The 19,586-nt window shown below is 54.4% G+C and overlaps 2 protein-coding genes and 1 long non-coding RNA gene across 8 annotated transcripts in view; 2 read left to right on the top strand and 1 right to left on the bottom strand.

Moving 5' to 3' along the window:
• LOC101938932 (FXYD domain-containing ion transport regulator 5-like) overlaps nt 1-19,586 on the top strand; it is a 226,057-nt gene that overhangs the window by 7,030 nt on the left and 199,441 nt on the right. The window contains exons 3-12 of one of the 3 annotated variants that reach the window (XM_005279494.4): nt 5,069-5,137; nt 5,412-5,489; nt 5,696-5,737; nt 6,362-6,415; nt 6,837-6,890; nt 8,643-8,693; nt 8,815-8,850; nt 8,943-9,017; nt 9,148-9,196; nt 9,286-9,797. In XM_005279494.4, the coding sequence (XP_005279551.2) occupies nt 5,069-5,137; nt 5,412-5,489; nt 5,696-5,737; nt 6,362-6,415; nt 6,837-6,890; nt 8,643-8,693; nt 8,815-8,850; nt 8,943-9,017; nt 9,148-9,196; nt 9,286-9,310 (533 nt within the window). In that variant the 3' untranslated portion in view covers nt 9,311-9,797. Of the gene's footprint in view, nt 1-5,068; nt 5,138-5,411; nt 5,490-5,695; nt 5,738-6,361; nt 6,416-6,836; nt 6,891-8,642; nt 8,694-8,814; nt 8,851-8,942; nt 9,018-9,147; nt 9,197-9,285; nt 9,798-19,586 lie in introns of those variants that run through there. The other 2 variants (XM_005279495.4, XM_065574537.1) reach the window with 2 other exon arrangements.
• Nucleotides 7,433-11,647, bottom strand: LOC135976858 (uncharacterized). The gene is made up of 2 exons (XR_010594148.1): nt 10,356-11,647; nt 7,433-8,280 (listed from the first exon to the last, which is right to left on the bottom strand). It is a non-coding gene; the product is annotated as an uncharacterized LOC135976858 (long non-coding RNA).
• Nucleotides 11,832-18,660, top strand: LOC101938485 (membrane-spanning 4-domains subfamily A member 4A-like). 4 transcript variants are annotated; one of them, XM_065574533.1, is made up of 7 exons: nt 11,832-11,937; nt 12,892-13,075; nt 15,426-15,542; nt 16,254-16,310; nt 17,063-17,218; nt 17,722-17,841; nt 18,218-18,660. In XM_065574533.1, the coding sequence occupies exons 2-7, from the start codon at nt 12,950-12,952 to the stop codon at nt 18,311-18,313; spliced, it is 672 nt and encodes a 223-aa protein (XP_065430605.1). In that variant the 5' UTR covers nt 11,832-11,937; nt 12,892-12,949; the 3' UTR covers nt 18,314-18,660. The 4 variants fall into 4 exon arrangements, with proteins under 4 accessions (XP_065430605.1, XP_065430604.1, XP_065430606.1 ...); XM_065574532.1 differs by lacking the exon at nt 11,832-11,937 and adding an exon at nt 11,999-12,130; XM_065574534.1 differs by lacking the exons at nt 11,832-11,937; nt 17,722-17,841 and adding an exon at nt 11,999-12,130.

The raw sequence follows: 19,586 nt of genomic DNA, 5'->3' as shown, positions 1-19,586 counted from the left end.
TCGATGGTGGTGCCGTACGTAGACCCAATCACCTGGCTTGAGGTCGTGGCAAACATCAGAGGTGGGTTCTGTCGGCCAGGCGGCTCGAACCTGTGAATGGAAGTGACTTGCGGCTTGCATTAATCCCTTGCAATATTGAAGGCGCATACTGTGCGTCAAGTTCAAGTCTGGGACTGTAGTAATGGTAGCCATAGCTCGCATAGGGCGTCCCATAACAATTTCAAAGGGACTCAATTTATGCCTTTGAGATGGAGTGGATCGCATTTCCATAAGGGACAGTGGTAACGCTGCTGGCCAGCTTAACCCTGTAGAGTCACAAAGTTTAGCAAGCTTATTCTTAAGTACACCATTTCGTCTTTCAACTGCACCCGCGCTCTGTGGGTGGTAGGACAGTGCAACAGGTGTGTGATATGTAACACACGATCCAGGTGTTGAACAAGTTGTCCGGTAAAATGTGTACCCAGATCACTGGACAGAGTGGCAGGAATTCCCTTGGCAGGCATAATATGATTTAACAAACATTTGGTACAGACAGTGCGTCAGCCTTTCGACAAGGAAAGGCTTCGATCCAACCAGAAAATAAACATACCATAACCAAAATAAATTCATATTGTTGTCACTTAGGCATTTGTACAAAATCAAGTTGCCAATGCAAGAATGGTACTTGGGGCAGGGCCCGGAACCCTTGAGCCACTTTTACAGGTTTACCAATATTGTGGCTTTGGCAAGTGGTACAGGCGGCACAGTGGCGGGTTGCAAAAGAGCTGAAGTGGGGGACCCACCACCCTGCCTCAGTTACAGCAGAGACCATCCCCTCCTTTCTGACATGTGTAGCAGGGCGGACAGTGACGGGTAGAGTGAAAAGGGGGCCACAAGGCACCAGCAGGCGAACGCCAAAGGGAATCAGGATGTAGAGAGCAACCCTGGGCAACCCAGGAGTCCTTTTCGGCTTCTGGGTCAGAGTCTTGGAGCAGGGTGAGGTTAGTGAGGGACGGCGGTGGTATAGAAACAGAAAGGGAACCTAGAAATGCATCTGGGGAAGGTTCTATGGCAGCAGCATGTTTAGCAGAGGCGTCAGCAAATGCGTTACCCTTAGCAACATCAGTATCCGCCATCGAGTGGCCAAGGCACTTAACAATAGCTAGGGCAGATGGAAGTAAAACTGCGTACAGGAGAGCAGCGATGTAGTGGCCATTTTTGATAGGGGTACCGGGGGAGGTAAGGAAACCCCGAGCTTGCCAGAGGGTGCCAAAGTCATGTACAACCCCAAAAGCGTAGCGGGAGTCAGTGTAAATGGTGGCGGAGCGTCCCTCCACCAAAAAGCAGGCACGGGTGAGGGCAACTAATTCAGCAACTTGCGCTGAGGTTACAGAAAGTAAAGGCGCAGCTCCTAGAGTTTCAGAGAGTGACACTACAGCGTATCCAGCGAGGAGACGACCTTGGTTGTCTCGAAAACAGGAACCATCAGTAAACAAAACAAGGTCAGAGTTAGGGAGAGGGACATCAGAAAGGTCAGAGCGCGGGATGGTGACAACAGAGACAGTTGCAAGGCAGTGGTGGGGATCACCGTCATCAGACAAAGGAAGGAGAGTGGTAGGGTTTAACTGAGAACAATGCTTTATGGTGATATACGAAGCCGACAGCAGTAAAAGTTCATACCTGGTAAGGCGGGCGGAGGAGAGGCGGCCTGTGTTACGTTGTAGTAGGAGGGTTTCCACAGAGCGAGGGACCATGAGGGTAAGAGGAGAGCAGAGGACAAGGGATTCGGACATTTCAACTAGGCGCGCTGCGGCAGCCACAGCACGCAGGCAGGGGGGTAAGCCTTGGCCAACAGGGTCCAAAGTGGCAGAGAAATAAGCCACTGGGCGGTTTTTGTCTCCGTGCATCTGAGTGAGGACTCCCAGTGCACACCCAGATTGTTCGTGGCGGTAAAGGGCTTAGAATAGTCAGGCAGCCCTAAGGCAGGGGCAGAAGCCAAACCCTGTTTGAGGGAAACAAAGGCAGAGTTGGCCTCAGGGGGCCATGGCATGGGGTCAGGCACAGAGACTTGAGTGAGTTCCTGGAGAGGTTTTGCAAGGGAGGCATATTGGGGAATCCATTGCCTGCAAAATCGAGCCATGCCCAAAAACTTTCAGACCTGGTGTGGGGAGCGGGGTCAGGGAAAACTGAGGATAGCTTGGACGCGGGCGGGAGAAAGTGTACGGGAACCCTGGGAGAGGAGAAAGCCGAGGTATGTGATGGAGGCCTGACAGAGCTGTAGCTTAGAGGAGAAGCCTTGTGCCCCTTCTTTGCTAGGGCAGTAAGGAGCACTAAAGAATCAGTTTCTGAGGCAGACAACAAAGGGGAACAGAGGAGTAGATCATTTCCATATTGGACTAGTGTGGACCCGGACGGAAAAACAAGGTCAGCAAGGTCTTGGGCTAATGCTTGGGAAAAGTAAGATGGGCTTTCAGTATCCCCCTGGGGGAACGTGGTCCATGTGTGCTGTTGCCCCTTGTAAGAAAAGGCAAAAAGATACTGGGAGTCAGGGTGAACCGGACAGAAAAGAAAGCAGAGCACAAATCAACAACAGTAAAATGAGTTGCACCTGGTGGGCTAGAAGCCAGACTCATTGCTGGGTTAGGGACAACAGGAAAGGTGGGTATAACAATGCGATTAATGGCTCGAAGATGCTGAACAAACCGCCACGATTTACCATCAGCTTTTCAAACTGGGAGGATAGGAGTGTTACAGGGGCCGGAGCAGGGGACAATAATGCCTTGTTCCCACAGGGCGGTTATGACCGGAGCAATGCCAGCTTCTGCTTTGGGGTTTAAAGGGTAATTGAGACAGGCAAGGCAGGGGTTTAGAGGAGTCAACAGTAATGCACACGGGGTCAGTATTTAAGCGGCCCACTTCAGATGGGTGGGTTGGCCACAGAGAAGATGGGACCTGCGAAATTAGGTGTTCAAGGGACGGGATCAATGGGTAACAGGGAACTGGAGTGGAAAGGGAAGTTTCAGACAGCAGGGAGGCCAGAGAATTGCTCAGAGAGGACTGGGGAATTTGTAAGTAGACACCATCTGGGGAAGAATAGATGGTACAGCCAAGTTTACATAACAGATCCCGACCCAAAAGGTTACCAGAGTGGAATCTGAGAGAAGGAATGCATGATCCATGGAAAAGAGACCGACCTGGACCAGTAGAGGTTTTGAAAGGGGATAAGGGGTTGGGATTCCCGTAATACCCACAGCGGACACGGTTTTTCCGGAGCGGGGAACCGCAGGCAGATCAGTAGTACGAACTGCAGAGAGCAAAGCTCCCGTATCATCAAGGAAAGGGAGAGAAAGATCATTAATAGTCAAAAGACACTCACCCGTGGGAGTGAGAGGTAGTAAAGGAGCTAAAATTTCCTGAGGTTCCCCGGCGTCCCGTCATTGCTGTGGGACAAAGTAAGGCTGGGGACTGTCGGGCTGTGCCGACAGGGGGTCTAGCTGGTTATTTACAGAGCTATTAGGCCGGCACGGACACTCGTTCTTCCAATGTTCGGGCTGCTTACAGTAATTACAAACATCCCCAAAACCCAAAAATCCACTTCCCCGTCCTTGTCCCTGGTACTGTTTGCCCTGCCCTGAATAATGCTGAATTTGCAGGGCCATTAATTTTTGAGAGGACTGTTCCTCCTTTCCTTTCAGAGTGCGTTGGCAGTGCTCTGCCACTGTTTGCAATTTGTCCATGGTTTCGGTCTCCCACCCAACACTTATTTGCTTTAGCATATTGCCAGTAGCAGGTAGGAGGCCATTAACAAACGCATGAGCCAGGGCGCCCTGTCCATTTTTATCCGGTTGCTGTATACCAGAATGTTGCAGAAAAACATCAGTCAGCCGGGTGCGATAGTCGCCCGGGTTTTCTCCCTGTCGCAGTTTACAGCAGTGTATGGCCGTCCAGTTGATTTTAGGAGTCTGTACTCGAGGGATGGCTTCAAGTAGATTTTTAGCTCGGTCCTTACACTTTTTCCGTGATTCAGCGTCAGGACCGGTGTCTGGCAAATTAGAGTGGCGCTCACTGATGGGCCAATTTGCTGCTGTGAGCCATTTTTCATGTTCGCTTTGGGTTACAAGTAGCTTGCACAGCTGCAGGAGGTCTCCCTCAGAGGGTTCATAGGTGTCACACACTAGCAAAAATTCCTCTGCGAATTTGGTAGGATTTTCCAAGAGCTTCGGAAAGTCTTTTACAATTGAAAGGAGCTCTGTGCGAGTCCAGGGTTTATAGCTCCAAGTGGGACCCCCTTCTTGGCCCCCAGTATGCAGGATTCGGAGGGGAGCCTGGACAGTTTTAGAGCCAGAGCGCAAGCATTGGGCCCAATCAGTATCCAGGCTATCTTCTTATGTATGGGGGGAAAGAGGAGGAGTCAGGCAGACTGGAGGGTTTCGGGGGAACGGGTTTTTTTTCTTTATGGGCCTGAGCGGTACCGGAGGAATGGGTCTGGGCGGTATCGGACAATCTGGGCTGGCCTGAACTGGAGACCCCTGGGAGTTGTTGAACTGGGGAGGTTGGTGACCGTCTATTGATCGGACGCAAGGCTGCCAAATCAATTAATGTGTCTTCCTCATCAGCTGCCACGGTCATCCTACAAAAACGATCAGGAATCACACAGCCCCAGCGAAGACGGTTGCCATCTCGGTGGAACCTCGAAATTGTCAAAGTTAGAATCAGGACTCACAATTTGTCAAACCACTCTGTTTATTAGCACAGCGCTCTGCCAATGCACCCAGATAATGTGAGCACCATGCAAGACTCAAACTATCTTATTTATACAGATAAAAGGGCGTGAACTTAACAAGATAACAAAGGAAGCAGAATTGTTAAGTTTACCTGGGGCTAGACACACATATCTTATTTCCTTACTAACTCTTACTGATCTCCTGTTAATGTCCCACCATTAGCTTAAGTGGACTCATTGGTCTATACCTTAATGTTTCTCTTCCTTATACCTGTATTTCAACATTCCTCATTCCTGCTAAAAGGAACATACAGCATTTCTTCAATCCATTCTATTTTTACAATATAATTCTTTCTACTTTCACAGCTCCCACAGATAACTCCCTGAAGGCGACGCCTTTGCTGGCTAAGACAATCCTTGAGGATAAGCAGGGGGGTAAGTGACAGGCCAGAGCCCACTGCATGGACAGGTGTGCTGTGGGGAGCAGGGCAGGGAGGTCAGCAGGGTTGCGGGGAGCAGGGGGTCAGCAGAGGGCACTGTGCTGCAGGGAGTGGGCTGGGACCCAAAAGGGGCACTCTGTGTGTATGTGTCCCTGCTGGTTGTGACCAGCCCGGTGCTGTGGGGTGTGTGTGTGTGTGGGATTCAGACTAGCTGCCATGTGGGTCATTGTCGCTCACACACGCACACGGAGGCTTTTATCCTTCATCAGCAATCGTCATCCCGACGCCCGAAGTGGGGCAGGACTCTGGAGTCATGACCCCATCTGACCCCAACTTGGATTTGACAGGTAAATATCAGTGCCTGGCAGCCATCCCTGTGTGGCGTTATGTGCAGCTGTTCCCCAGCTGCTCCGACCCAGAGGTGGCTGCATCTTAATGCCAGAAAAGCCATCCCTGTGTGGCGTTATGTGCAGCTGTTCCCCGACTGTCCCACCCCAGAGGTGGCTGATCCGTTGTTTCTAATCTCAGTTCTTTCTTTGCATGACATGGCCAGATGGAGACCAAGATGCAGAGGTGGAAAACACATCTAGCGCAGGTAGTAGGCATCATGTGGAAGATGGGATAACCAAGGGTGGGAGCTCCCCACTCCAGGCCAAGCCAGATCCCCTCCACGTAGCCCCAGTCATAGAATCATAGAAGATCAGGGTTGGAAGAGGCCTCAGGAGGTCACCTAGTCCAACCCCCTGCTAAAAGCAGGACCAACACCAAGTAAATCATCCCAGTCAGGGCTTTGTCCACCCCCCCCCCCCAATCATACAGCAGGTAACTGCTCTGCCCCACAATGTGCCCCCCAGTCCCTCCAGTGGCAACACCCCAGTTAGGTGTGACTTGGCTGGGAAAAGCTCCCTACATAAGAGCTCAGCCTGAAAAGAGTGTCAGAGATGTTAAAAATGGAAGAAGGACCAGCTGGGAGAGCAGGGAGCTGTGGGTCAGGATTGAGGGCCACGGCCGAGCTGTTGAGGGAAACCCCAGGTCTGGGATAGCCAGGGCTGCAGGACGAGAGTGAGGGCCACGGCCAAGCTGTTGAGGGGAACCCTAGGGCTGGGATAGCCAGGGCTGCAGGTCAGGAGTGAAGGGCACCGGCAGAGCTGGCGGGGGTGGGGGGCGCGGGCAGAAGGGTCCAAGATCTGAGTCCCACCCTCCTTTGATCTCCCTGCAGCCACCACAGGGTCTGGAGGCTCCAGTTCCAGCAGCACGAGCACAACTGTTTCAGGTAGGAGAAACAACCAGCCCCCCGCCCCCACGTCCCACCCCAGAGGCAGCCGCATCTCAGTGTTAGGCAAGGGCTCTCTGGATGAGCAGCCCCCCACATCCCATCCCTGTTACCAGATTTGCCCGTTACTTTGGGGTATGCTCGTTTATTAGGGTTACTGTTCTGGGGGGGAGGGTTCAGTAATTCTATCACACACACACGCACACACAGCAAGTCTGAGCGGACCAGGTTGTCAAGGTTCCTTCCCCACTCTGAACAGGAGTGAGGAGCACGGCCGAGCTGTTGAGGGGAACTCCAGGGCTGGGATAACCAGGGCTGCGGGTCAGGAGTGAGGGGCACTGGCAGAGCTGGCGGGGGTGGGGAGGGGGGCAGGCAGAAGGGTCCAAGATCTGAGTCCCACCCTCCTTTGATCTCCCTGCAGCCACCACAGGGTCTGGAGGCTCCAGTTCCGGCAGCATGAGCACAACCGCTTCAGGTAGGAGAAACAACCAGCCCCCTCCCGCCCTCGTCCCACCCCAGAGGCAGCCACATCTCGGTGTTAGGCAAGGGCTCCCTGGATAACCAGCCCCCCACATCCCACCCCTGTTACCAGATTTGCCTGTTACTTTGGGATACGCTCATTTATTAGGATTACTCTTCTGGGGGGGAGGGTTCAGTAATTTTATCAATGCACTGCTTGTATCACTTGTGTGTTCTCATACGGAGCTCTACTTCCCCCTTCTGCAAGTCCCCTCCCAGTGGAGCTCTCCTGCAGGACCTCGGTTCCCCAGGGCTGGGTTCTTCCAGCCCCAGAATCACACACTCACACTCACACACTAACAGAGCAAGTCTGAGCGGACTGGGTCAATCAGCACTTTCAAGCGGATCTCCTATATGTCCCTGGACTCAGCAGGCTAGGTCGAGCAGCACCTCCAAGCTGCCAGGTTCAGCACGTCCCTATCCCCACTTTCACATTACAATTGTTCCAGTCGTGACCCACTTGATGAGCAAACCCCACAGGATTTTTGGGAGCTGCAGGGATCTGTAGCTTAGGTCAAAGGGGCATTGCTGCAGAGCGAATGGGGAAGCCAAAAACACGAGAGAGAGAGGGAGGGAAGCAACCAGCTTAACCATAAAAGTTATTTATTGCCAGGTAGTAACAATACAAGGGGAGCCAAACAAAGAAAACAGTGACATTATTGAATCTAGCTTAAATTTGATTACAAAAGTCAGGTTTAGAAAACTATAAGTGATCACACGAGTCAGGGTCACAATGCTACACCTAGAGAGAGAGCTGGGTTCTCGCCACTCCGTGAAGCTTGAACCCCTCGGGGGTCCCAGGTGGTGATGGTAGGGGAGGGTCCGGAGTGCTGGAGACAGGCAAAGCCCCCAGCACGATCAGTCAGGAGAAGATGAAGTCCCAATGAACTGATGCAGATGTTTGATCCAGGCATCAGAACACTGACTGGAGTGTGGGTAGGAGTTTTTGTAGGGAAAGAGCAATGGTTCAAGGGAAAACACTAGATTTGTTTGTAGGTAAACTGATGGCTCAAGGGAGAATACCAAAGTTGTTTCGTTCAGGCTAGACAATAGGAACTGTTCATTCCTGGCTATGGGAGGTGTTTTTTCGAGGGAGCTCACAATGCAATTAGGCAGCTGCAGTATTTTGGATACCAATAAAGGATTTATTACTAGAATTGGTCGGATAACTGCTGAGCTGGGTGTGGGCAGGCGTGGGTTCACTGACATCTGGAGCAGAGATCCCCCATCACGCAGTGCTTCCCTGCTTTTCTGGTCCCAGAGATCAGCTTTGGTTCAAGCAGAGGCGGGGGGGGGGGGAGGTGTCCTTCGTGAATCAAACAGACTGGATACTGCACCCTGGTTCCCTAAGAACATAGAGCTGACAGGTAACAGCGCAGAGGCAGCCACATCTCAGTACCAAGCATGGGGTCACTGGATAACCAGCTCCCCCACATCCCACCCCAGAGGCAGCCGCATCTCAGTGCCAAGCAAGGAGTCCCTGGATAACCAGCCCCCCCACACATCCCACCCCAGAGGCGGCCGCATCTCGGGGCCGGGCGAGGGCTCCCTGGATAACCAGCCCCTCACATCCCACCCCAGAGGCCGCCGGGCGAGGGCTCCCTGGATAACCAGCTGCCCTGTGGCCCATCCCAGAGGCAGATGGGGGGAGAGCAGGTCTTAGCTGGGGTCTCTGGATCCTTTTCACCCCAAAGCTTGTTCTTTCTAGGCTCCAAGAGGCCTGTTAGCCACAGAGAGCCCGGGAGCTCGGCCAGATCAGGTGAGTGCCCTGGGGCCGGATCGGAGCCGGAGCCCCCCAGAAGGGAAAGGTCCCTGCCCCATTCCTCCCCCCCCCACCCCCGAGCTGGGCATTTGGGGTAATTCTCTCTCTGCCCCCGCAGGAGCCGGCCAAAGCCAAGAGGAAATCTTCACTTATGGTGGGTAGCAGCTGTTTCTGCCTCGAGCAGCAGGGGGTGCTGCTGCTCACCTCACTCGACTCACAGTCGCCCCCTTCCCTCCTCCCTTCCAGATTACCACTCCCTGCGCAAGTGGGGCCTGATAGCCGCCGCCATTCTCTTCGTCCTGGGCATCCTCATCCTCACCTGTGAGTAGGGGTTGGAACCAGGACTCCTGGGTTCTCTCCCCGGCTCTGGGAGGGGAGTGGGGTCTTATGGGTAGAGCGGGGCTGGGAGCCAGGACGCCTGGGTTCACACTTGTTCTCTCTCCATCCCCAGGTGGTAAATACGGGAAGCTCCCCGGATGTGGGGGCCGGAAGCGGAGGAGGTGAGAGCCACCCCTGTCCCCTCTTGGGCCCCGCAGGGTCCCCCCAGTCCAACCCAGCTTCCCTCACCCTCTCTCCCTTTTCCTTGCAGCGCCTATGACATCTCACGGCTCTGAGGCACCCCCTGCTGGGGGATCCGTTTGGGGATCGGACACTGCTTGGAGGGGCCGGCTCGGAGCCCCACAGCGATGCTGCATACCTGGGGGCTGGGGCAGAACCAGCAGCACAGACCCGAGGGCTGCCAAGTGTCCCCCGCTCCCCCCTCTGTGATCCGCCTGTCAGCAGCACCCCAGCTCTGATCACCCCGGCCTGGCCTCTCTAGCCCCCAGCTGACTCCCCAGCCTGTCCCCCAGGCCTGGATCCTCCATCCCTCTCCTTTCCCCCTCCCAGCCTTGTCCCCCCATCCCTGTCCCCTCCCCCTTCCTGGCCTGGATTCCCCATCCTTGTCCCCCCCTTCAGGCCTTATCCCCCCTAAATCCGAGTCCCCAGCCTGCACCTGGCCTGTCTTCCCCATCCCTGTCCACCCTCCCAGTCTCTGAGCGCCGGTCGCCCCTGTGTTGTATTTTGATGACATTAAACGACTCCCCCTGGGGAAGCAAAGTATCTGTGAGCCTCTCACACAACATGGAGGTGTGTGTATGTGTGTGCGCGTCGGGGGGTAGGAGTCAGGACTCCTGGGTTTTATTCCCAGCTCTGGGAGGGAAGTGGAATCTAGTGGTGTGAAGGCTCCTTCCCCACTCTGAACTTTAGGGTACAAATGTGGGGGCCTGCATGAAAACTTCAAAGCTTAACTACCAGCTTAGACCTGGTCCGCTGCCACCACTCCCAATGGGCTAATTCCCTTCCCTGGGTAGCCTTGAGAGACTCTTCACCAATTCCCTGGTGGACATAGATCCAACCCCTTGGATCTTAAAACAAGGAAAAATCAATCAGGTTCTTAAAAAAGACTTTTAATTAAAGAAAAAGGTCAAAATTATCTCTGTAAAATCAGGATGAAAAATAACTTTACAGGGTAATCAAATTTAAAGAGCCCAGAGGAATCCCCTCTAGCCTTAGGTTCAAAGTTACAGCAAACAGAGGTAAACACCCTAGCAAAAGGTACATTTGCAAGTTGAGAAAACAAAGATAAAATTAACATGCCTTGCCTGGCTGTTTACTTACAAGTTTGAAATATGAGAGACTTGTTCAGAAAGATTTGGAGAGCCTGGATTGATGTCTGGTCCCTCTCAGTCCCAAGAGCGAACTCCCTCCAAAACAAAGAGCACAAACAAAAGCCTTCCCCCCACCAAGATTTGAAAGTATCTTGTCCCCTTATTGGTCCTTGGGGGTCAGGTGTCAGCCAGGTTACCTGAGCTTCTTAACCCTTTACAGGTAAAAGGATTTTGGAGTCTCTGGCCAGGAGGGATTTTATAGTATTGTACACAGGAGGGCTGTTACCCTTCCCTTTATAGGTTTCAGAGTAGCAGCCGTGTTAGTCTGTATCCGCAAAAAGAACAGGAGTACTTGTGGCACCTTAGAGACTAACAAATTTATTAGAGCATAAGCTTTCGTGGACTACAGCTCACTTCTTCGGATGTGACAAGTGGGTTAGAGCAGGGGGGCTGGGAGCCAGGACTCCTGGGTTCCATCTGTGGCTCTGGGAGGGGAGCACTGGTAGCGCCGTTGCCCCTTGTAGCAGCAGCAGGGCTCTATTAGACTTCATTGAGCTCAGGCCAGTTCCCCAGCCTGGTTCAAGGGGCTCAGAGAGTTGGCAGCCATGGGCTTTAGTGAATGAAAACAACCAAGGGCAGGGGGAAAGCCTGGGCAGGGCCAGCTCTGTGCTGGTTGCTCCGGGCCTGAACTGTGGTCAGATAATGAGCCACAGGTGGCTGCAGCTCAGCACTGGGCGAGCTGTCCCCATGCGGCGTTACGTGCGGCTGTTCCCCAGCTGCTCCACTCCAGAGGTGGGGGCTGTTGTTCAGGGTCAGGGACTGGAAAGTAGAGGGTTAATATCATGGGGATTTCACTCCCACCCTCACTCCTGCAACAGAAGTGGACTCATCTGCACAAATTATCTCAGACCCATATCCTTGGGATTGTGTATACAGAGCACTGGGATGCAGTTGCTTCTGGGGTGGGGTAGATGGGGAACAGCCGCACATAACGCTGCACAGCGATGGCTTATCCAGATCTGCGATGCAGCCGCCTCTGGGGTGGGCAGCCAGGGAACAGCCACACATAACAGCAGACGAGGACGGCTCACCTGGCACTGGGATGCAGCTGCCTCAGGGTGGGGCAGCCGGGGAACAGCCGCATATAACGGCACACGAAGATGGCTCGCCTGGCACTGGGATGCAGCTGCCTCGGGAGCGTGATCCCACAAATGCAACTGTTGTTTGTCAGCACCCTGAAGACACTTAGCGGCTGCCAAAAGAACAGCCGGGACTACCCCCGAACAGGTTACCCAGGGAACCGTGTCACTGGAGGGTTTTAAGACCAGGCTGGACACACCCTGTCAGGGCCACTCGGGGGGTCCCTCAGCTCTGACTTGGCGCTGGGCACCCTGAGGCCCCCTTGAGGTCCCCTCCAGCCCCTCGTCTAGGAAACTTCCATGCAGAACATGGCTCAAAGGGCGGAGCCGCCCCGGGAGCTCGGGGGCCTGGCCTGCCATCAAACCACGTCGCCAGCAAGCTTGAGGCAGCGGCCGGATAGTTCCTCTCAGTAGCTCACCTGTGGCACCAGTTCGTCCCCAGCTGGCCTAGAGGTACCAGGGTCAAATCTGCCCCTGCCCCATCCTAGTGCCAGAGGCCACCGGCTCCCCCCCCCCCCCCCCCCGCATGGGCCTCTCCCGCTTCCTCTCCCTCCCCTGGCTGGGCGCCAGGCCCAGCCACTTCCTGCCCGGGCAGAGAGTCCAAGCTGTGGCTCGCAGGAGCAGCCGGGTGTGCTAGGAGCCCAGGGCAAGTACAGCTGATCATAGCTGGGGCGCAGGGCGTGGGGGGCAGGGGGACGCTCTCTGAGGTGCATCAGCCACACAGGGGCTGGGGGGCTGCGAGCTTGGGGCTGGGGCAGACGGAGGCTGGGAGGGTCACCGTGTCTGATGCCCTCCTGCCACAGGCCTGGGAGAGATCCGCTAGCAAGGAGGGTGGGGGGGCAGAGACGGGAGGGGAAAGGTTTCCTGTGAAAAACTGGCTCTGTGCGTACCCCTTCCCCTCGCTCTAACCATAAACCCCCACTTCCCTCTCAGAGACAGGGAGAGAACCCAGGAGTCCTGGCTCCCAGTGCCCCTGCTCTAACCCACTAGACCCCACTCCCCTCCCAGAGACAGGGAGAGAACCCAGGAGTCCTGGCTCCCAGCATCCTTCTCCTCTAACCACTAGACCCCACCCCCCTCCCAGAACCAGGGAGAGAACCCAGGAGTCCTGGCTCCCAGCATCCTTCTCCTCTAACCACTAGACCCCACTCCCCTCCCAGAGCCAGGGAGAGAACCCAGGAGTCCTGGCTCCCAGTATATTTCTCCTCTAACCACTAGACCCCACTCCCCTCCCAGAGCCAGGGAGAGAACCCAGGAGTCCTGGCTCCTAGCATCCTTCTCCTCTAACCACTAGACCCCACTCCCCTCCCAGAGCCAGGGAGAGAACCCAGGAGTCCTGAATCACAGTTGTTCTCATCCTAAATGTGAGACTCTTTGTTCTTTTCCTCTCTTTTTCCTCTCCCTTAGTTGCTGTGACGGCTCCTGTCCGCACTGCCCAGGCCGGGAATAGGCACCCACTGCTCTGATGGAGGCAGGGCCCTCCGGAGTCGTCCTGCTGACGCAGATCATACCCCAGCCCCACTCGTCAGACTCCTCTGCCCCACCGCGGCCTCTGCGGAAGTTCTACCAGGGGGAGCCGCTGGCTCTGGGCGTGAGTCTAGTGCGGCCGGGGGCTGGCCTGTGAAGGGGACCCAGGGGGACACAATGAGCCTTTCCAGCTCCCTCTGCTGCCTGGGCCATTAACAGGAGGCAGCTGCTGCCCTTGCTGGGTGTAGTCGCCTGATTAGCTTGGATGGAAGATGCTCAGGCTTTTAGGTGCAGGGGGTCCTGTCCTTGGCCACAGGCTGTCATGTGTGGCCTTGGTATAGTACTGTGGCACTGAGGAGCCCAAAGTGCCTTAGAAATGTGGTTGGGAATGATTGCCTCTGTAATACAGAGAGGGAAACTGAGGCACAGAGCTAGGCGGGTGCCTGAGTGGAGACTTACAGCGAGTCAGGGTCAGGATGCATAAGACCTGACCCCCTGATCACCCTCCTCCCCTATGAGTTGGAAATAGAAGCCAGGAGTCCTAGCTCCTCTGTTGTAACCCACTAGATCCCCACTCCCCTCCCAGAGCTGGGGCTAGAACCCAGAAGTCCTAATTCCCAGCTGTTTTCATTAGGAATGTTCCACTTGGGAGCACGATGAAATTACGTTATTTTAATCCATTACTTCCATACTAAGGTGATGGGAAATATAGACGAAAACAAAGGTAGATGCTTATCTAAGTTGATTAGTTAGGTAGAGAGATTTACTAAATGCTTAATTCAGTAGTTTAATTGTATAAGTACTAAATAACTGTAAAAAGAACTTCATAATCCTGTAGTAAGGACTGAGTAACCATCTAGTGGGGAATGAATAACAATGTAGTAAGAACAGAGCACCTATGCAATAAGGATTGAGTACTAATGTAGTAAGAACTATGTAACAATTTAGTAAAGACTGAGTGACCATCTAGCAGGGAATGAATAACTATGTAATAAGGATGGAGTAGTCATCTAGTATGGAATGAATAACCCTGTAGTAAGTTCAGAGCATCGATGCAATAAAGAGTGAGTAAGGATATAGTAAGAACTGAGTAATAATGTAGTAAAGACTGAATAGCCATCCAGTAGGAAATGAATAACCATGTAATAAGGATCAGGGGGTAGCCGTGTTAGTCTGTATCCACAAAAACAGCAAAGAGTCCGGTGGCACCTTAAAGACTAACAGATGTATTTAGTCATATATAACACTTCTTGAGGTTTTTTACCCACGGAAGCTTATGCCCAAATAAATCTGTTAGTCTTTAAAGTGCCACCGGACTCCTTGATGTAATAAGGACTGAGGGTATGTCTTCACAACCTGCTGGATTGGGAGGGGAGGGGGAGCAGCGATCAATCCAGTGGGGATCGATTTATCGCGTCTAGTCTAGACATGATAAATCGACCCCCGAGTGCTCTCCTGTCAACTCCTGTACTCCTGCACTGCAAGAGGCGCAGTCAGAGTCGATGGGGGAACGGCAGCAGTTGACTCACCGCGGTGAAGACACCGAGGTAAGTCGATCTAAGTACGTCGACTTCAGCTACGTTATTCATGTAGCTGAAGTTGTGTAACTTAGATTGATCCCCTCCCCCCAGTGTAGAACAGGGCTAAGTAACCATCTAGTAGGGAATGAATAACCATGTAGTAAGCACAGAACATCTATGCAATAAGGACTGAGTAAGGATGTAGTAAGAATTGAGTAACAATGTAGGAAGGACTGAGTATTCATCTGGTAGGGAGTGATTAACCTTGTAGTAAGTACAGAGCATTCATGTAGAAAGGACTAAGTAACATTGTAGTAAGGATTGAGAAGCCATCTAGTAAAGAATGATTAACCATGTAGTAAGGACTGAGTAACCAAGTAGTAAGGACTGAATAGCCACATAGTAGGGACTGAGGCCCAGCTTTACAAAAAGAACAGGAGTACTTGTGGCACCTTAGAGACTAACAAATTTATTAGAGCATAAACTTCTTCGGGCTGTAGTCCACGAAAGCTTATGCTCTAATGCTGCTACTCTGAAACCAGCTTTACAAAGGTATTTAGGTGGCCAAAGTTGCAGAGAGGCGCAAGTGGGACTTACCAAGTCTTATACAGGTTAGGTGCCTGCAGCTCATGGAAGGTCAATGAGAGTTAGGCACCTAGCTCTGGCACTTTTGTCAAGCCCAAGAGGTCACCCAGCAGGCCAGTGGCAGAGTTGGGAATAGAACACAAGTCTATGAGGATCCATCTAGAGGCTTTATCCTCTCGTGAATGACTAGCCATTTAGAAAATACAGAGACTCCGTGTAGTAGGGACTGTGTCACGGTGTGGTAGGGATGGAGTAACCGTGTAGTAGGGACGGAGTAACTGTGTAGTAGGGACAGAGTAACCGTGTAGTAAGTTCCCCAGAATGCAGCTCCTGGCCAGTAACATGTTATGCTCCACGGTGTCTCTGCAGATCACACAGATACTCATGGGCATTGTGCAGGTAGCTTTCGGCATCATCCTGAATCTGGCGAATGGCTATCAGATAATAGCGATACAGGCGGGGACCCCCTTTTGGACGGGGATCCTGGTAAGTCCTAGTGGTGGGGGCTTCGGGGTGTGTGTGTGAAAACAAGGAGGACATCGTCTCTGAATCCTCACTGTAGGGCAGTTTAGCCAGCCATCCCCGTGCCCTGAACCCGGCTTGCTGGAGCATGGCCAATGGTCTTTGGAAGCCCACCTGGCACTGCCAAGGGTGGTGGAGTGGTGACTGGGGCACTGGCCGTGGGGCCAGGAGAGCTGGGGGTTGCCCCCTAACTTGCCGCTGGCCTGCTGGGCGAGCTTGCATGTCCCCTCTGTGAGTCCTCGGGGTGGCCACTGGCTGTGTGTCTGTGCAAAGCCCCGACCTATCACAGGGGCTTCTTTTGCCCCAATCCCTGCAGCACCTCCCCCATCTTCAACTGAGTCCCTGTGGGGCATACAGAGCCTCTGGCATGGGGGGAAAGGGAAGAATGGGGGGATCCAGAACCCCCTGGCATGGAAGTGGGGGGCACATAAGGCCCTTGGCATGGTGGGGAGGGAGCCTCTGGGATGTGTAATGAGCTTGAGTAATGTGTGACCTCCCCCCTCCACACACCCCCGGTGTATTGATCCTCACCCTGCCTGTGAGGGAGGGAGTGCCATTATCCCTAATGCATGGAGGGGAAACTGAGGCACCAAGCGAGTGGGGGGCACTGGGATGGTCTCACCTCTTGGGCGAAGAGTGGGCAGCAGCCTTGACCCATCTCTGCTTTCCCCCCAGTACATCCTTTCGGGGTTCATTTGTGTGGCGGCTGCCAAGAACCCCAAGATCTCACTGGTAAGGAACGAAGCTTTTGTCCCCTGTTTTTTGAGCCAGATGGAATATATTGGGGTTTCCCCTCCAGGAGAGTTAAATGAAACATGAAAAATTTGGGGGGGAATTCACTGCAAATTCCAAAGGAAAATTTTGACTTTTTTCCCAACACTGAAAATTCCCATCCAACAGCCGCCCAAACGGCTGAAAATTGAAACATTTTACCCAAAAACCGTCACGAAAGGAAGAATTTCCAGGGGGAAACCGCCACCAAAAAAATCTCCCCCCCGGCCAGTTTTTTCAGACAAAAACAGCAGCGCACCCCAAACAGCTGAAAATGGCCAATTGGCTGCCCAATTTTGCCCAAAAAAGAGCAAATTTGTAGCTGGAAGCTGGTAAAAGGTGCAGGGAAAATGAAAAATATCTACTCAAAATTGCCCCAAAGCCCAAAACGTCGCCACTGAAAACTGCAGCGAATGGCTGAAAATCACCCGTTTTGGGCTGACGATTGTAACAAGGAACCGGAGAAGAGCTCTGGAGCTCTTGCCTCCTTCCCCAGTGGATGCTGGGACCCCACCCGCCTTGTCTCTCTAGACACTACAATCTCCACCGACCTGCTGTACCGTGGAGACTGGGCACAGGCCGAGGGCGTCTGGAGGGGTGCAGGATTCAAGGGCCGGAGGGTGGCTGGGGGGATGCAGGGGTGGGAGGTGTGGGGTGTGTGGATGACATAGCTGGGCCTCCCAGCCCCCAGTCTCTGACGCCTCCTCTCCCAGGTGAAGGCCATGCTGGCTATGAATACCCTCAGTGCCATAGTGGCCGGAGTGGGCATCATCCTCTATTCGCTCTCGCTTATCTTCTACTACCCGCGCGGAACCTGCCAGTGGATCGAGGAGTCCAAGTCCTGCGCGCCGACATCCCGAGTGCCTGCGGTGAGTCCAGCCGCCCCCCGGGCCTGCCCAGCTCTGCCCCGCAAAGCTGGGGACACTGGTGCTATCTGTGACCCTGCTCATCAGGCCGTGGCCCAGGAGTTGGGACTGATGCCCTGAACGCCATTAGGGGGCGCCATGCTGCAGAGAGGGAGCAGGGGCTCAATGAAGGGCGCAGCACTTCAGAGAGCAGGGTGGGAGGTCCCTAAGCGGGGCAGGGGGCTCAGCAGGGGCGCCGTGCTGTGGAGAGTGGGAGGATCAGCAGGGGGCGCCGTGCTGTGGGGAGCGGGGCAGGGGGCTCAGCAGGGGGTGCCGTGCTGTGGGGAGTGGGAGGATCAGCAGGGGGCGCCGTGCTGTGGGGAACGGGGCAGGGGCCTCAGCAGGGGGCGCTGTGCTGTGGGGAGTGGGAGGATCAGCAGGGGGCGCTGTGCTGTGGGGAGTGGGAGGCTCAGCAGGCGGCGCTGTGTGTATTGTCAGTCAGTCCCTCATGGATCTCCCCTGGCCAGGATACCATGCTTGCGGTAACCATGATTCTCCTCGCCTTCACTATCCTGGAGTTCTGCATCTCCATCTCCAGTGCCGCCTTCGGGTGCAAAACACTCTGCCGGGACAGCTACAGCGACACGGTGACAGCCTCTGTGCGAGGGGACTGGGGTCTAGGGTTTAGAGGTGGGTGGGGGACTGGGAGCCAGGACTCCTGGGTTCTATCCCAGGCTCAGAGAAGGGAGTGGAGTCTAGAGGTTAAAGCCAGGGCTGAGGACTCCTGGGTTCTATCCCTGAGTATGTGAAAAATTTGTCCAACCCAGCTCTTTCTAGAACAGTTGACAGATGTGGGACCCCTCCACCCCCCGAACTCCCGTACTTCCCTAGGGAGGGAGCTGGGGAGTTATTCCATGAACAATTTGTGGGGGGAAGAGTAGGGGCTACAGGGGAATGTGGGGGGCAGGGGAGTGGCTGGCCCTAGGGCTGCCCCTCATGCTCTCCTCCTGTCTCTCCCTCCAGTCCGTGGTGATTTATCAGAACATGGGGCCCCCAGCTGCCCTCACCAATGACCCCCCCAAAGCCCCACCCCCTTACCAGGACACCCAGACCCCCTGAGCCGTGCCCCACGCCAGCCACCGGCCGACCCCAACCACTGTGAGCTGCTGCCGGCCCTTCAGTGGCCCCCAGAGGGCAGCGAAGCATCTGGGCCAGCACCGTGGATGGTGACAACCGGGACTCGCTCCTGATGGTGCCATCTACACTAACGGTGTGACAGCTTCCTGCTGCGGATTTAAAGGGACAGTGCGAGACTACAGTGTGGAAAATTACAGCTTCTTTCTTTCTTTCTTTCTTTCTTTCTTTCTTTCTTTCTTCTCCCCTGCCGACAGGATCTGATTCCTCTCTGCTGCACATTCACCCCTGATCTCCCCACACCCAATAAACGTGTTTCATATGAACGACCAGCCCCAGTTTCTGCCTCTCTTATTCATCAGGGTCCCCTGACTTGGCAAAGGGACAGGGGCAGCCCAGGCATGGTCCTGGTATTGTAGATGCTGCCAAAATGCTGGACCTGGGGTGGGCACCTGAGAACAGGCATGGCACAGACCCGCGGGGCTGAGAGAAAGGCAGTGCGCTACGTGCTCTAAAATGCACATGGGAACTTGGATTGCCTTGAGAGCTGGTGTTCCTCTTGGGGCTACAGGGGATTTTGAGTGAGGGGTTCCCGAGAGGCACCCCTCCCCCAAGAAAACAGCTTTTCTTAAGGTGAACAGATTCTCCCCGTTCTCTTTGCACCCAGACAGGGGTCAAGCCAGGGGTTGGTTCCTGCCCTGATCAGACTCAGTCCCTCGCCATTTATCCCGGCTAGTACGTGGCACCAACCTGCCCCTCGAGGGAGCAACGCTGAGCCCGGGGTTCACCTGAGAGCCTGCCCCTGGAGACGGGGGTGTGGTTACCAGGCACGTGCCAAGGGAATGATGCGGAGCCGGCGGAGCCAGCACGCCCAGCTGGGCTGCCAGCCGGGCCGAGCTCCCCGAGCTGGGGGAGGTTAAAGGAGCATGTTATGGGCATGAAACCTGAGCCAGCCCCAGGCGCTGGCAGTTCCAATACAGGCACGGACTGAAATCGGGGGGTGGGGGAGTAAACCTGTTGCTAAACTGTACCTGTGTTAAAGGCGGGCAGGGGGGATTTGGGCACAGCGGCAACTTGGGAAGGGCTCAAAGGAACTCAGACGTGCAAAGGCCGGCGGAGAAGGGAGTGAACATTAGGGGGTGGAAGCGGGGGAGCGGAGATTAGAGTGGAGGTGGTTATGGGGAGGGGGCTGGGTGGTAGGGGACAGGAGTTAGGGGGATCCGAGGATGGGGTGGGGATTATGGTGACACACCTCTGT

The sequence above is a fragment of the Chrysemys picta genome, chromosome 20 (assembly GCF_011386835.1).
Source record: "Chrysemys picta bellii isolate R12L10 chromosome 20, ASM1138683v2, whole genome shotgun sequence".
Classification (NCBI taxonomy): Eukaryota; Metazoa; Chordata; order Testudines; family Emydidae; genus Chrysemys; species Chrysemys picta.
Note: the sequence above shows the minus strand (reverse complement) of the source record. Positions and strands in the feature narration are given on the sequence as shown.